The 15,710-nt window shown below is 40.7% G+C and overlaps 2 protein-coding genes across 9 annotated transcripts in view; both read left to right on the top strand.

Moving 5' to 3' along the window:
* Nucleotides 1-792, top strand: LOC138172802 (cytochrome c oxidase subunit 5A, mitochondrial-like). Its single transcript, XM_069102685.1, has one exon. It carries the CDS (start codon nt 150-152, stop codon nt 612-614), a length of 465 nt encoding a protein of 154 aa, XP_068958786.1. The 5' UTR covers nt 1-149; the 3' UTR covers nt 615-792.
* A 5,212-nt stretch (nt 793-6,004) lies between these two features.
* SH3RF2 (SH3 domain containing ring finger 2) overlaps nt 6,005-15,710 on the top strand; it is a 170,250-nt gene continuing 160,544 nt past the window's right edge. For 2 of the 8 annotated variants that reach the window (XM_069102684.1, XM_069102679.1), the window contains exons 1-2: nt 6,019-6,276; nt 7,708-8,234. In XM_069102684.1, the coding sequence (XP_068958785.1) occupies nt 7,854-8,234 (381 nt within the window). In that variant the 5' untranslated portion in view covers nt 6,019-6,276; nt 7,708-7,853. Of the gene's footprint in view, nt 6,394-7,707; nt 8,235-15,710 lie in introns of all 8 variants that reach the window. The other 6 variants (XM_069102681.1, XM_069102682.1, XM_069102677.1 and 3 more) reach the window with 6 other exon arrangements.

Here is a 15,710-nt window from a genome sequence, read left to right as displayed (position 1 = left end):
CACACTTGACCACAGGCCCATAGCCAAGCAGAAGTCACAAAAAAGAACGGAAGAAGAATAAAATTCTGGATCAAGGCTCCTCAGCCTGTGTCCTCAGCAGTCGGCAGTCAGTGGCTCGGTCAGTCCCGTCGCCCTCGCCCGCTGTCACCATGCTGGCCGCCGCTCTCTGCCGCTGCTCGGCCTCGGTGCGGGTCCTGCTGCCGAAGCCCGGGGCTGCAGCCTCCTCCTCCTCCTGGTGGTCTTTCTCTCCCGCCGCCGCCGCCATCCAGTCAACTCGTTGCTATTCCCATGGGTCCCATGAGACAGATGAAGAGTCTGATGCTCGCTGGGTGACACACTTCAGCAAACCAGATCTTGACGCCTGGGAATTACGAAAAGGAATGAATACATTGGTTGGCTACGACCTGGTTCCAGAACCCAAAATCATTGATGCTGCTTTGGGGGCATGCAGAGGGTTAGATGATTTTGCTAGTGCAGTTGGCATTGTAGAGGTTGTAAAGGACAAAGCAGGACTTCATAAGGAAATCTACCCATATATTATCCAGGAACTTAGACCAACTTTAGATGAATTGGGAATCTCTACTCCAGAGGAATTGGGCCTGGACAAAGCATAAACTCTTGTGGATGGGCTTCCTAAGGATTTATTGGTAATGCTACTTGATTATACACATTTACCTGGAGATGCTGATGATAAAATATTATTTGAACATGTTTTACTTTATTGAGTCCCAGTCTATATAATTTTTACTTGGACCTTAATAAAAGGGAAACCACTTGAACTTAAAAAAAAAATTCTAGATCAATGTATAAATAGGAGGCACATTTAGACACCCAAATCTACCAGAAAGTGAGGAATGATCAGGAGTTGGCAGACAAGAAAGCTTGAGAGCTTTGAACTGAAGGAAAAGACTATCAAGGATGATAAAGCATTTACTTCCTGTATATTCAGTATACTCCTAAAGGACATCTCTGTGGGAAGAGAAATCTGACAGTTCTGGAGGCATTTAGGAGGAAGAACATTTTACAACTTTCCTGTCTATTTGAGCAAATTTGTAGGATTACAAGTTACTCAACAACTTAGTCGGATCACTGCTTTTGCAGAGACGCCCTGAATTTTATAAGACTTCGGACTGCATCCTGCCAGTGGTTTTGAGGCAATACACCTCCTGATTTCATCAGGAAGGAAGTATCAGAATAAAAAGTGGGAAGACAGGTTGGGGAGCAGGAGGACAGATCGCAGCTCTTTTCTTTGGTAAGAAACAATATCAATTATGGCTTAACCACAACTCACAGCAGCTCAAGTAGTTTTATCAATGATTTTAAAAGATGGTCATCTTGTTCTTAACTGTAATAAATTTGCTAACAAAGGCATGGATCTCAACTCATACTGCTTTAATTACTTTGTAGTTAATATATACTATACTTCAAAATTCTTAATTGCAACATGTATCTTTCTGTATCCTCTCCACTCATATAAGAATACCCAAGACTACGAATGCCATAGATAGACTAAGCAACTAGTCTTCCTATGATGAAATAATGAGAGCAAAAACCATATTTCTCTAAAGAGGGAAGGAAAAATCAGTCCCACTGAACTTCCTTTCCAGGAGGAAGTTAGAGGTTGGGGACTGGAGAGGAAATACTGCCCTGAGACTTAGAAAATATCTCAGAAGTTTATTGCATTTTTGCTCCTTGCTGTGTCTCTAAGCTACCCCATGCTTCCTTTTGGGGTTGTATGGCCCATATAGACAATCATCAATACAAGAAGAGCCAAATGGTCACTTGATTTTCTTCATCCTTATAGTTCCTAGATTAGAGTGGTGTACAGAGGAAGTAGGGAGAGAAGGCATGACTCATTTCTGTACTAGTCTCAAGGATCCAGGTGGGCCCCTGGTTTTCTTCAGATCAGAGATGCCCAAGAAGCTCAGAATGGCTCAGAGTCCTCCCCAGCAGTATATTGCAAGACAATGATGGTATATCAAAGAGATCCTTAGCCTTTACTTCAATTCTGTCCCAAATCTGAGATCTCCAGAAGGAAGTTCAGAACCAACCAAATTCTGGGATCACAAACCCTAAGGAAATGTGACGGTTAAACAGCCATTCAATTTGTTACATTTGACTCTAGTGCATCATACATTAATCCAGGGATCTAACAAACATTTTTAAGTCCCTTCTGTGTACAGGGTCCTATGCTAGTTGCTGGAGAAGAAACAAAGTTTAGAAAAGAAATGGTCCCCGTTCTCCTAGAACTCACCTGTATAGGTAATCAACTACCAATTCTACCTCTCTCTTGTCTTTCAATTATGGTGCCAAATGTGACCTACCATTATCAGAAAATGAAAGTGCAAAGACAACTTGAGCAACCAGGAAAAAAAACCGACAAGCATCCTTAAGAGCCAAATGTGTATTTCATATTATTGCAGTTCGATATAAGAGAAGCACAAGAAAAATCCTTACCTTTGTGGCATGCCTAACACAACAAAAATACCAAGTATATGACAAGCACAGTATTCAAAAGAGATCATTTAGAGAGCAGCTAATTATATTACAAAGTATTTCTTGAAGTTTACAGAAAGTTTCCATTAAGTAGGGAAACAAGTGGTAGGGGGGAGGAATTTTTGCTTCAGATGGAAGTTGGCTTAGTTAATTAATTAATTAAATCCACATTCGAATATAAGCCCCTTGAGTGCAGGGATTGTCTTTTGCCTTTTTTTTTTCATCCTAGCATTTAGCATATCATATGGCACTTAGCAGACACTTGAGAAAAGTCTGGGGAGGTAGGTGGCAAACTGGATAGCTTGTCAGACCTGGGATCAGGAAGACTCATCTTCCTAAAGTCAAATCTGGCCTCAGATACTTACTAGCTGTGTGACCCTGGACAAGACACTGTTTGCTTCAGGTTCCTCGTCTGTAAAATGAGCAGAAGGAAATGGCAAGCCACTCCATTATCTCTGCCAAGAAAACCCCCAAAAAGGAGTCACAGAGAGTTGGGCAGTACTGAAAAAGAGATGACTTAAATGATAAAAGAATTAAGAAGTCTCTTGATGAAGGTGAAAGAGGAGAGTGTAAAAACTGGCTTGAAGCTTAATATCAAAAGAGATCTTGACAACTGGTTCCACCACGTCCTGAAAAATAGAGGTAGAAAAAAATGGAAGCTGTCAGATTTTACATTCTTGGGTTCAAAGATCACTGCAGAAGGCAACTGCAGGGGGCAGCTAGGTGGTGCAGTGAATAGAGCACCAGCCTTGGAGTCAGGAGGACCTGTATGACAGGCTCAGACACTTGACACACTCGCTGTGTGACCTTGGGCAAGTCACTTAACCCTAATTGCCTTGCCTTCCTTCCTCAAAACAAAAGAGCAACTGCAACCATGAAATTTTTAAAAATATATGTTTGCTCCTTAGAAGGAAAGCTGTGACAAATCTGGACAGCGTACTAAAAAGCAGAGACATTACCTTATCAGTAAAGCTCTTTAGTGTCAAGGCTATGGTTTTTCCAGTAGCAATATATGGCAGTGAGATTTGGACTGTTAGGAAAACGGAGTAATGCAGAATTATGCTTTCTATCTGTAGTGCTGGAGAAGACTTTTGAGAGTCCCTTAGACAGTAAGGAGATCAAACCAGTCAAAACTTAAATTGAGACCATTCATTGGAAGGTCAAATACTAAAGCTGAAGTTTAAATACTTTGGCCAGGTAATGAGAAGACAGGATTCATTGGAAAAGACTGATAATGGGAAAGACTGAAGGCAAAAGGAAAAGGGGATGGCAGAGGATGAGATGGATAGCTGGTGTCACAGAAGCAACAAGCATGAACCTGGACAGACTTTGGGAGATAGATGAGAATAGAATGACCTTGCATGCTGTAGTCCATGAGGCCATGAAGAGCAATGACAACAACAAAGGTCGATTGATTGACTAGATAACTTGAGGCTCCTTCTAAGTTCTGAGGTTCTTTGAATCTAAGGTTCTATAACTGTATAATCATTGTGGATTTCAGTGATTATAGATGAATTTGACACTCGTGGCTGTGGGGAGGGGAAGCTGGAGCAATAAAAAAAAAAAAACTCTCAACTAAAGACCAATCAGGAACGAACATAAAGTATGATCTGGTTTACTAAAATTCAGATTGGACTATAACTTTTCAGGGACTTGACTGTTACATAAAGTGAGGTATATTTGCAAATATAAACAGTAGGTACAAATGTTACATACATATTGTAAGTATAATTAGTATAATACATCAAATCAATGATACCTTTACAAACACAACTACTGACAATGGGCTACATGTACAGTGAAAAAAAAAGAGGTAAGAGCCTAGAGTCTGGGGAGGTTCACTTTGTTGGATTTTATTTGTTGGTTTGTTTATATGCTTTAGATATTCATCTGAACTGCTGCCAAATAAGCATTTAAGAAGACTGTAGGAAATCCTGATTTAATTCTACCTCTGAGAATAAAGGACCAGTTACAAACAGGATGTCCTCCCAAAGTTTCAATCAGGGTTAGTTATCCTCACAGTATGCTAGATGGCCACCTATATGGTATATTATAAGGGACGTTGGGAAGACCCACTGCTTCTCCTGAATGATCTTCTTCACTGATAATCTGAAATTCTACCATTAATAATTAATTCCTTTGGGTAGAGTATTGCTTTCACCAGGTTTCCTCTTTTAAAATGCAAATAATTCCAGCATTGGCAATATTAAGTTTCTTATTAATTGGGGTATTTATTTGACCTTCCCATAAATAGTCAATTAATTTCCTTAAGTTTTGACTGATTTTATCTCCTTGCTGTCTAAGGGACCCTCAAATGGCTTCTCCAGCACTACAATTAGAAAGCATAAATTCTGTATGTATTCAGTATGATGTATAAAAAGGAGGTGTATGTATAAAAATGGTGTAGGAATTGACAAAATTGAACAGAAAAATATCTCTCAAATTTGGTTAGCTATGAAGTAAAGTGGTTAGGACAGATAGTACAGAGAATAAAGCACTGGGCTTGGAATCAGGAAGATTCATTTTCATGAGTACCAATTCAGTCTCAAACACAATAGAGGTGTGATCCTGTGCAAGTCACTTAAGCCTCTTTGCCTCAGTTTCCTCATCTGTAAAATGAGCCAGATAAGGAAATGGCAAACCATTGTATATTTTTGCCAAGAAATACCCAAAATAATTACAGAGTTGGACATAACTGAACAACAAAAAGTGGTTACTAAAAATAATTCTGCTCTAGTAGGGGTGGCTAGGTGGCAGTGAATAGAACACCAGCCCTGGAGTCAGGAGGACCTGAGTTCCATTACAGCCTCAGACACTTGACACATTAGCTGTGTGACTTTGGGCAAGTCACTTAACCTTAGCTGCCCTCCAAAAAGCAAAAAAAAGAAAGAAATATTCAGGTAACTTCTGTTCTATTCCATATCTAAAATACATTTTCTTTTGGGTGAATATTTTTCAGAAAAGTATTGGGCAAAGTTTGAAAAACATACAAATAACCGCTCCATTCTAGTTTATTGTCTATTCCCATGGTTTTATCTTAATATACTTTCTAAACAAAGGAAGATTTACCACTTTTATATAGTGAGAGAGGGTAATAGGGGAAAAGCATTGAGCTGGAAGTAAAGACTACTTGGTACTAGTCCCAGTTGTCATTAACTAGTGACCCTGGACTTGTCACTTCACCTCTCTAGGGCCTTTCATCTGGAAATGAAAGTATTATGCAAGTTGCTCTCTAGAGATCTCTTCCAGTTTAGGCAGTTATCGGATGGGTCAAATCCTAGGCATTTATACTCTTACAAATAGGGATTGGAGAAGGGTGGGGGTTGTTCCAAGGAAACTCTCATGAGGGTTCAGGGTTTAAAATGAAAAGAATGATGTTGACTGTCGTTGATCACGACAGAGACATGTTTCAACTTCTTAGACTGGCAAATGGAAAAGATGAGCGAGCAAACCATACACGTGCTTTGTCCTGGGGACTCGCTGTTATTTACGCCCTCCTAATCTTGTTCCCCAATCTCGCCTTTTCCCAGAAATAAACAGGGCGGCAAAAACAATGGGATTCGCCGCAGGGAGTGTACTTCCTCCTCCCGAAACCTGCCGAGCGTCTGCAGCCCGGCGGCGAAAGCGTTAACAGAGCTGGATGAGTAAGCCGAGCCATCCAAATGAGTAACATCCATAGTTGTTAAAGTTTTCAAGGAGGCTGCAGCTTGGGGAGAAGACACGAGACACTTGGGCTGAGTGCGCAGACTGAGCTTCTTCAGCAAAGGTCAGCGGCGTGAGGTTAGTGGCGGCATTGGCCTGGAGCTGACTATGTGCCGGAGTGAGCCAAGAGCCTGGCATCTTTGAGGGAAGCGGGGGAGCAGTGGGAGTGCCCAGCGACATCTCTCTGCGTTTAAGGTCTCTCTACTTACTCCAGGGCTTGCCGCGACCCTCTCTTTGCCTCCTTCCCAAGAGTTGCTTGTGTACTCACAAGTGCTGAAGCCCTGCTTACTGCTGCGTGAGGAGCGTCGGAGTTTTCAGAGAGACTTAGCCCTAGCGAGTTGGGGAGGGCCATTACAGCCATCAGGAGGAAGGACAGGATTTCTGAGACTTGGGATTTAGACTTCGGGGACTTTTCAAGACACACACACACACACACCTGTGAACTCTGGATTCGGCTTGCCTTTTGCAAGTTGTGGCCACAGTTCAGAATTCCTTTCTGTTTCAGTTAAAACTCAGAACTGTTGTCAAAGTAGCTAAACAGGCTCAGTTACTTTACATTGTGGGAGGAATATTGCCTTCTGTGGTTGTCTTAGATAATCGTGCTAAGTAAGCAGAGTGAGGATTAAAGCGACCAGTTTGCAATTGGGGGTAAAACTATTACTGAAATAAGTTGCTAGGTGAAAGGTTTCCCATGCATTAAGAAATCTCTTATAAGAAAGGTATTTAAAAGATGCTGACCTTACAACTGCATAGCATATTTCTTCCCGATTAACTTTTTTTTTGGGGGGGGGAATGGGGCGAAGGCAGAAGGGCAGAATTGTGAGGTACTCCGGGTGTGGAAACACCTTTTACTGGTGCAGATTGGCAATTCCTCTGTAATTTAGTTTTCCAAGAGGCCTTTCATAATCCCTCAGTTAATGGTGCACTTCTCTCCAAATTATTTATTTGTGTACACGCTTCCCCCTCCCCTACCCCAATAGAATGCTATGTGTCCATGGTCACAAAGTGAGTTTGTATCCAAGGAAGGACTGCCTGACTCTAAGATTGGCCTGCTGTCTACTAGAGTAAGTTGCCTCTTATTATCAAACATATGCCTAGAAAAAATGTGGGAAGAAAGTCATAGATCTATATCCTCCTTTTGATTCTGCTATGAGTTAAAGTTTGCAAAATCGAGACTGAGGCAGTTTGTACTTCCCATCTCACCTCTAGCTTCCATTTACAGGTAGGAATTAGCATAGCCACTTCAATATGAATTACTCACCTCAGATTTTAGCTTTCCCTCTAAAACTCCTGTTACTTGTCACCCAGTGGAAATCCCCCCCTCTGATTTCTGCAGCAGGCTTGAGAGGCAATGCTGTACCTGCTACTACTGAATCACAATGACTCACTTGAAACTTGGATTGGGGAACAAAGTACACACTTGCAAATTGCCTTATGAGGCACTGCTTCACCATGTAGGTGGGATACATTTCAAAGCAGTCACATTTTTTGTCCTCTCTTTTTCTTCAGACTACAAGGTTCTCTGAAATCCAGGACCCAGCTGGTGTTCTCCTGAGGACAGATCTGACCCACTCCCCCATCCCCCACTCTTGTCTCAGGTCACCTTACCATGTGGACTCTGTCCATTCAGGCCAGGGTTGGAGTTTTAAAATAAGATGGATGATTTGGCGTTACTTGATCTTCTGGAGTGTCCCGTGTGTTTTGAAAAACTCGATGTCACAGCCAAAGTTCTGCCCTGCCAGCACACCTTTTGTAAACCATGTCTACAGAGGATATTCAAAGCACGCAAGGAACTGAGGTGCCCAGAATGCAGAACCCTTGTCTTCTGCGGTATTGAGGAGCTCCCAGCCAACCTGCTCTTGGTACGTCTCCTGGATGGTGTTCGATCAGGCCAGAGCATGGTGAGAGTGGGCTCCATTCGAAGACCTGGCATACTGACCTCTCAGGACCCAAGCAGGAAAACCAGGACAGATCCTAGAGGTTCACAACCTAGTCCATACCGACTGACTCCCAATGTCCGAATCCACATGGATGGGGTAAGAAAGTATCTGTTGATATTCTTTCACATCAAAGACTGGATTGTTAAATACAAATGGCTAGGGAGTACTTGATTTCAGTTGAGTCTTCATGATTGTAAAATTTCTAGCATCGGTGAACTTGTTTACGATTTATTATTTTGTGATGAACCCAAGTTCAAAGCCAGCTTCAGATATTTACCAGTTGTGGAACCCTGGGCAAGTCACTTAACTTTTGTCTGCCTTTGTTTCCTCATCTGTAAAATAGGGATGATAATAGCATCTAATCCAGAGTTACTGCAAAAGTAAAATGAGATAATATTTGTAAAGTATTTTACAAACTTTGAATCTCTATATAAATAAATGCTAGCTGCTATTATTATCGTTTTTTGCTTAGCTATGCAACTTGGTGAGATCCCAAGTATCTCCAAAACTCTACAAATAGTCTAGGAACTCTCCTTATACCTGCCCACTTCTAGAGTGTTATTATAGATTTCTGGTTTTCCCAGGTTCTATTCCAGGAAGTAATAGGAATGGGTTTGGTTTTGGATTTTTTTTTAGCAATATTTTTAAATAGCTTTTCACTATTGCTCTTAAGGAACCAAGCTAATAAGTGGGGAAACATAACTAAAAGAAGAAGGAGAAGAAGGGGACATTTTTAAACTGCTCTGTTTTCAAGGCTCAGGAAAGTTTCCAGATTCAGATTTATTTAGATTTTTGCCCCAAACTATCTCTTTATCCCAGTCATAATATGCAATTATGACAATATACATTCATAATCCACTCAAAGTTATCAAGAAATTAAAAACTTAAAGATGAGGCCGGAAAAATATGTGGACATATTTATTGATCACCCCCCATGCTAAACCTTGAGCTAGAGTCAGGAAGTTCTGAGTTCAAATTTGACCCTCAGACACTTGGTAGATATGTAACCCTGGGTAGGGCACTTAACCCTCTGCCTCAGTGCCCTCATCTTTAAAATTGGGGTAATAATAACTCCTGTCTCACAGGGTTTTAGTGGGGATGAAATGAGTTAACATAGAAAGCAGTTTATAAACCTTACACTATATAAATACTATTATTATTATGATTATTACTAGTATAACAAATGAGTATTACATTGAGAATTTACATACTATTCATAAAAGACACATTGGTGGCTATCATAAAAAAACAACTAGAAATTTTAATGTCCTGTAGAGTTCTGTATATTTAAACATCTTATGCTATAAGCATGCATTTTTGTCTCATTCTGGTGGCATTATTCTAACTTTATGCTGTTCTTTCATATTCCTTATCTCAGGACAATTTGTAAAGGGTTCATCTTTATAAAAAGAAGTGTGCCTTGTGAATTAACAAGAATATTTACAGTTTTACCCCTGAACTCAGCGTGCTAGAGTTTCTTCTGATGTAGACATAGGGACTGTGGCCAACTCATATGATAGCTGATTTACTCGTCCTAATTAGAAAATAAGAATGCAAGGGCAGACCAAACAGCTGTGAAATAATGAAAGCAAGAGCGTTTTAATAACAGCAGCACAGTCAATCATGACTTGGTGCTTCAGTGGGCAAGATGGGGGAGAGTAGAGAGGTGGTTTTACTTAGGCAACTTCTTTCACTGAATCTGTGGAGAGCTAAGATTTACCACCCAGTGTTAAGAAGTAAGTGCACGTGTGTACGTGTGTGTGTGTGTGTGTGTGTGTGTAGGAAAGAGGGAGTTCCTCTACCAACCTAGTTCTGCATTATTTAACCTCTCTACACCACCCGTTGTGGTGATGAGTATGTATAATTTCATAACTGAAAGCAGAGAGGGATATAGGTACAAATTCTTTAGTTGTGTGCTTATGTGGATATTTGTGTGTTTAAACACACGTACTCCAAGCAACTGCCTGCCTTTCCTGTTTTACCCCGAAACAAGTGATGGTCCAAAGCCTAAACCCCATCATTGGGGGGGGGGAGGTAAGGAGAAATGGAAAAGGCAAAGGGTACATGTTAATCAAGCATACCTTATTTATGGAGAAATTTTCTCTTAGGTTTATGCAAACCCAACATTGAATCCCTAACCAAGTCTCACCACCCCCAAAAGCTTAAGTGACTGTCTTTATAGTAGGCAGTGGTTGTCTTTATAGTAGTCTACTATGACTTTTAGGTAATTCGGTGGCTCATTGGATAGAGCACTATCCAAGGACTGGAATCAGGAAGACCTGAGATTAAATCTGGCCTCAAACACTTACTAGCTGTGTGTGTGTGACTCTGGGCAAGTCACTTAACCTTGTTTGCCTTGGTTTCCACATCCATAAAATCAGCTGGAGGGAGAAGGAAATGTCAAATCACTCCATGTATCTTTGCCAAGAAATCCCCAAATGGGGTCAAGAAAAGTCGGACAAAACAACAACAAACAGATGTTTATTGAATCGAATTGGTGAGGGGACAGTCAGCAATTAGCTGCTTGTTATGGAAAAAGAACTTGGTGCCTTTGAAGCTCCGACTTCTTTCTCTTAAAGGATCATAGATTTAGACCTCAGAGGTTAATTAGCACAATACCCTCAATATATAGGTGAGAAAAATGAAAGTAGAGGTTAAATAACTTGTCCAAAGTCATAGACATAGTAAAAAAAAAAAAACAGATCCAAATCAATATCCTCTTGCCTCCAAGTCCAGTGCTTTCTGTACAATATCTCAAGGGACTGAAATGTGAACTTAGGTATTAGAAGTCCTGGTGGGGTCTGGTTTTCCTTTACTTCAGCAATATTTCTGGAGTAAATTATGGTTGTTGTGGTTGTTATGAAGTCCTGCCTGACTCCCTGACCTCATTTGGGTCTACCCACTCTATCCACACTCTATCCACTGTGCCACCTAGTTGTCCCAAACTTTTGTTAAGTACCTACTGTGTTCCAGGAACTGTGCTGAGCCCTCAGTTTACAAAAAAGAAGCAAAAGACAGCCCTTGCCCTCAAGGAGCTTACAATCTAATGTGTACAAATCAAACTGTAGTACAGGGTAAATAGGAAGTAATTTAAGAGAAAATTAAGAGGAGTTAGGGAAAGCTTCCGGCAGAAGGTAGGATTTTTATTATATCACTTGCATTCATCAGCCAGGGGTTGTGATGTCAGAAAAGGGTGTTAATAACCACAGGACCACAGATTTAGATCTTTAAGGGACCCTAAAGTGCACAGGATCAAAGATCTAGAGGTTGAAGGCACTTCAGAGGCCCTCTAGTCCAACCCTCTCATTTTACACTTGAGGAAACTGAGGCCTAGGGAAATTAAATGACTTGTCCAAGGTCACACAGGAGTCCACCAAAAATGCAAAGGGGTGGTGGTGGCTGAGCTACCCCTAACTCCTGTCATGAGAATGAAACAACAAAACCGAGGTGTCACCTGGAACCCCGTTTAGTAACTGAGATCAGCAAAGCTAGTTTACTGTGAGGTGGCCCTGCTTCCCACAAACCTTCTCGCTGCTGACCCTTCTCATTTCAACCCCTGGGTAATGATGTCTTAGAACACTTCTCTCCTCCACTCCTTGATGTCTTAGATCTTGACTTCTCAGTAGGGGATGTGCACAAACTTGTACCTGGCATTGTGCTCTGCTATCATTCTCCAACTTGCTCCTGCTACCAAAAATAGGCATAGTTCCTATAAGCTTGAAAAATAACAGTGAATCTGCCCCCTGATTAGAACAGGAAAATGAGAGCAATGCCAGAACATCACTTTGGCACGCTGGAGGTGCAAGGCTTTATTTCCAGTGCAATCTGAGTTACTAGATACAAATGCCCTAGTTTACTCAACTATAAAATGACACTAACACTTACCATCTGCTTTTCTCCAGGATATTAGCAAAGATTATCATTACCATATTCTTGTGTTTCCTCAGAAGACATGCTACATAAATATCAAGTGTTATTATTATTATTTTTAACATGTTTTGTGACCTTAGGCAAGTCACTTAGCCTCCCTGGTTCTCAATTTACCTACCTGTAAAAGGGTGCAAGAGAGTATAAAAACAGAAAAGTGTTGTGAGGCTTTCCTAATTAATGTTTGCAAAACACCTTTAGAGCCTTAGATGAAAGGTACTTACATGATTATTATCATTATTACTGTTATTATTGACCATTTATTGGGCATATCAGTGCATGAAGCATTCTATAAAACTTAGAGGGAGATGTGGCCCTTGCAGGAGAGTGTAATAAAATCTAATTGTACTTTTTTCTATGGTGAGGCAAGACAAGAAAAATATATGTGTAAAATAGTCACTCACAGAAGGTAAATTATCTATTCCAGGCAGGTTACCATTTGGCAAGACAACTCTCTTAAGGTATTCAATTACAACAGCCTGGTACCCTGAAAGAGTTAATTTACCTGCTATATTCAAACCCTTTAAATAAGATCATTCATATCTCTGGGTTGGCATTTATAGGCCCAGCACCCATTCTTTGGCCATCTACTGTGTCGAGAAGTATGCCAACTATCACACCTCATGGTATCAGCTCAAGATAAAAAGGGAATAGCTCTGTGCACAAAGGTGTCCACATTCCACATGCTCCAAGAACTATTGTGTAAAACACAGCCTTGAAAGTTGACCACATATTTTTTCTACAGAATGCAGTTGTTTCAGGCTCACTGCTGAGGTCATTCAAATAATTCCAGGGTTACCAAACAGCTCCTGTGTCACTCTTATTCTTTAGAGAGACAAGGATGAGCTGCAAGCATCTGGCAAGACAGCAGCCTGATCTTGTTGACAATTTGGGATATCTCAGTCTTAGAAGAAAGCCATGGGAACTTTTAAAAACATCTCTCCTCCATGGAATTCACTTTGATACCATTCTTGAATCAGCTCTCTATTACTCAACTCAGATGAAAGACCCCTTGTTTAAGTGAGTGTCACCAAAAAAAAAAAATCATAATGCAAGGAGGAGAAGGTTCCTGAAACATGTTGATTTCTGGCTGATTTTTTAAATTCAAATGATTTGTCACAGTGATTCAGACAACTGACTCTTTATCTTAGCATGTATTCTGCCTAAAAAACTAAGACCTGTGTTAAAGTACTACGGAATTAGCAGAGCACAGGGGGAAAAGTTTCAAATCTTTACTCTGCCATTTAACCACTTGTGATACCTTGGATAAGTCACTGACCTCTCCAGACTCACAAACTGGACCTGGAAAATGAGAGGCCTGGACTACATGGCTTCTAAACTACCTTCTAGCTCTAAATTAAGTTCCTGTGAAATCCCTGCCTAAAATTAAGGCATGCTGCATTTTCTCTTATGGCATTATTTGTTTCTAGGAGAAACCTCACTAATTAGCTTCCATTTCCCAGATTTCCTCTGCTATAAAGAGACAGGTAGGGCTATAGTGTCATGGGAGAAAGAGCATGGCATAGTAGGTATAGGGCTGGTTATGAAGATCTGGGTTCAAGTGCTGCCTCCTACACATACGGTGTGACCACTGGCAAGTCATTCAACTTTCCAGTGCCCAGTTGCAAATACGCATTGTTGTAAGAGGTTTACTCATGAAATCCCAGAGCTGCACTGCCGCCCTGCTAATCTCCTGGAAAAAATAGCAACATCAACCATTTGTTATGACAGAATAAAGCAGCTTTATTAACCTTCTCCACCTTTCCCTTCTCCTGACTCATGAACAAATGTTACTTTTATGCCCTTACACATATAGAATTACCTCACTTGACTTATCCCTCACCTCACCAACCTATCTTTGCTACTCAGCATCATGCCTTCCACAGACGTTCCTGCTGTGTTCTCTGTCTTAAGGAGAAAAAAACAAACAACTCACCTTCCACCCCCAAATACAGGGACCACCTCACTTTGTCCTAGAAACACACTAAAGCAGAAGCAGCTTTCAGCTGTTTCTTAAACCTGTAAAAGGGAATGAAAGGTCAAGGATTTCATCTGGGGGTTGTAGTTGTACATAAGCCAGGCAAGGGCCAGAGCCCTTGACCTGGATTCAGGCACTTGCTCCCTCTGATTGTATATATTTGTTTTTGCTAAGGTTGCATGTGGTCAGTAATTATCCAGAACACCTTAAAACAAGAGTTCCATGAAATGTGAGCCAGCTGCAACACAGGTGCAGGAGGAAGGAATACATAATTTGACAAAGAGAATGTCACATAGGACAAGAAGAGAGGATAAGGAACTGGAATACCCAAATGGTTTATTAACTAAGTCAAGGAGCATTTTCTGAGTGTTTACTGAGTGCTAAAGTTCTGGGGATACAAAGAAAGCAAAAACAGCCCTTGCCTTCAAGGATCTTACATTCTAATGGGGGAAACAACATGTAATAACTAGGGACATATAAAATATATAGAGCTGGTGGAAGGAACTTAATAGAAGTCTACCAATAGTTTTCAAAAAACCCGATGCTGCAGTAATTTTGTATTTTACCTGAAATTGACATTGTACCCACCCCTCAGATATACACACAAACACATCCCCAATTCCATTCCATTCTCATCTACTCCTGGGGTCAAAAAATAATAAATACAGTGCTCTTGCAAGCATGGATTCAAGTGAAACTTAAAACAAAAAGGAGCTGCCAAATATATTACATTTCCTCTATCATCAAGGCTATAACTGCAGATGTGCTTTTCTCTTCATGGGTGAATAGGTCAGTTAACTGTCTCATCCCTGATCTGTAAACAAAGGGTACCACCAGGCTATACAGACGGACACTGAGTAAAGAAAAAAGCTCAGTCCCCAAGGGCCCGCCCCGGCTCCACCAGTGTGAGGGAGCAAACAAAGGCAGAAGGTTTACTCCTTCAGGTATAATTATCAGCCATGCACACCTGATGTGTCACTGGAGGTATTAGCTAATACATTTTTTTTTTGGTTGTTGCTGTTGTTTTTCCACTTAAGAAAGATTGCTCTGCCCACGTGCCCTTTTATACCATAATGAGCTTATGGAGGGAGGGAAAGTGTTTGCTCAGCTTTTTAATCCTGATGAGCATTCTTACCCACCCTGTTCTGTGGGCCACTGTCTAACTTTGCACTTTGCTGGGACAGGTGCTAAGCCAATGAAAGGAACCAAAAGTTATAAATAATAAGCCACATTATTCTCCTATATTATTATCTCCTATTTGTACCTATATTTGTTTCACGGGATCATGGGAAACTAGAGAAGCCACTTCATTTGCAGAGGGGGTCAGCTAAGGCACTAAGAGGGGATACAGCTTGCCAAAGGCCAAACAGCAAATTGGTAGCAGAGCCAGGATCTGAAACCAGATTTTCTGACTCTTAGTCAACATGCACTTATCTCTCTGTCTATCTATTCACTCATCTATGCGTTCGTCCACTTATTTATCTAATTAATGTTTAATCTATATATCTGTCCATTTGCTTATTTGCTTCCATATTTATTTCTAAATTAATTTTTTTTAATTAACAAGCTTTTGTTTTCTCTCCCTCCCACTTTCCTCCTCCCCACTGGAAAAAGAAAAGAAAAACAGAACCCTTGTAGCAAATATGCATAATTAAAGAAAACAAATT

Source organism: Petaurus breviceps, unplaced genomic scaffold, assembly GCF_028583685.1.
Source record: "Petaurus breviceps papuanus isolate PSGF00001 unplaced genomic scaffold, PetGlider_PUasm1.0 551, whole genome shotgun sequence".
NCBI classification, from domain to species: domain Eukaryota; kingdom Metazoa; phylum Chordata; class Mammalia; order Diprotodontia; family Petauridae; genus Petaurus; species Petaurus breviceps.
Note: the sequence above shows the minus strand (reverse complement) of the source record. Positions and strands in the feature narration are given on the sequence as shown.

Bases quoted from the DNA above. Each gene is read 5' to 3' on its own strand.
- LOC138172802 (XM_069102685.1), top strand. From the start codon at position 150: ATGCTGGCCGCCGCTCTCTGCCGCTGCTCGGCCTCGGTGCGGGTCCTG.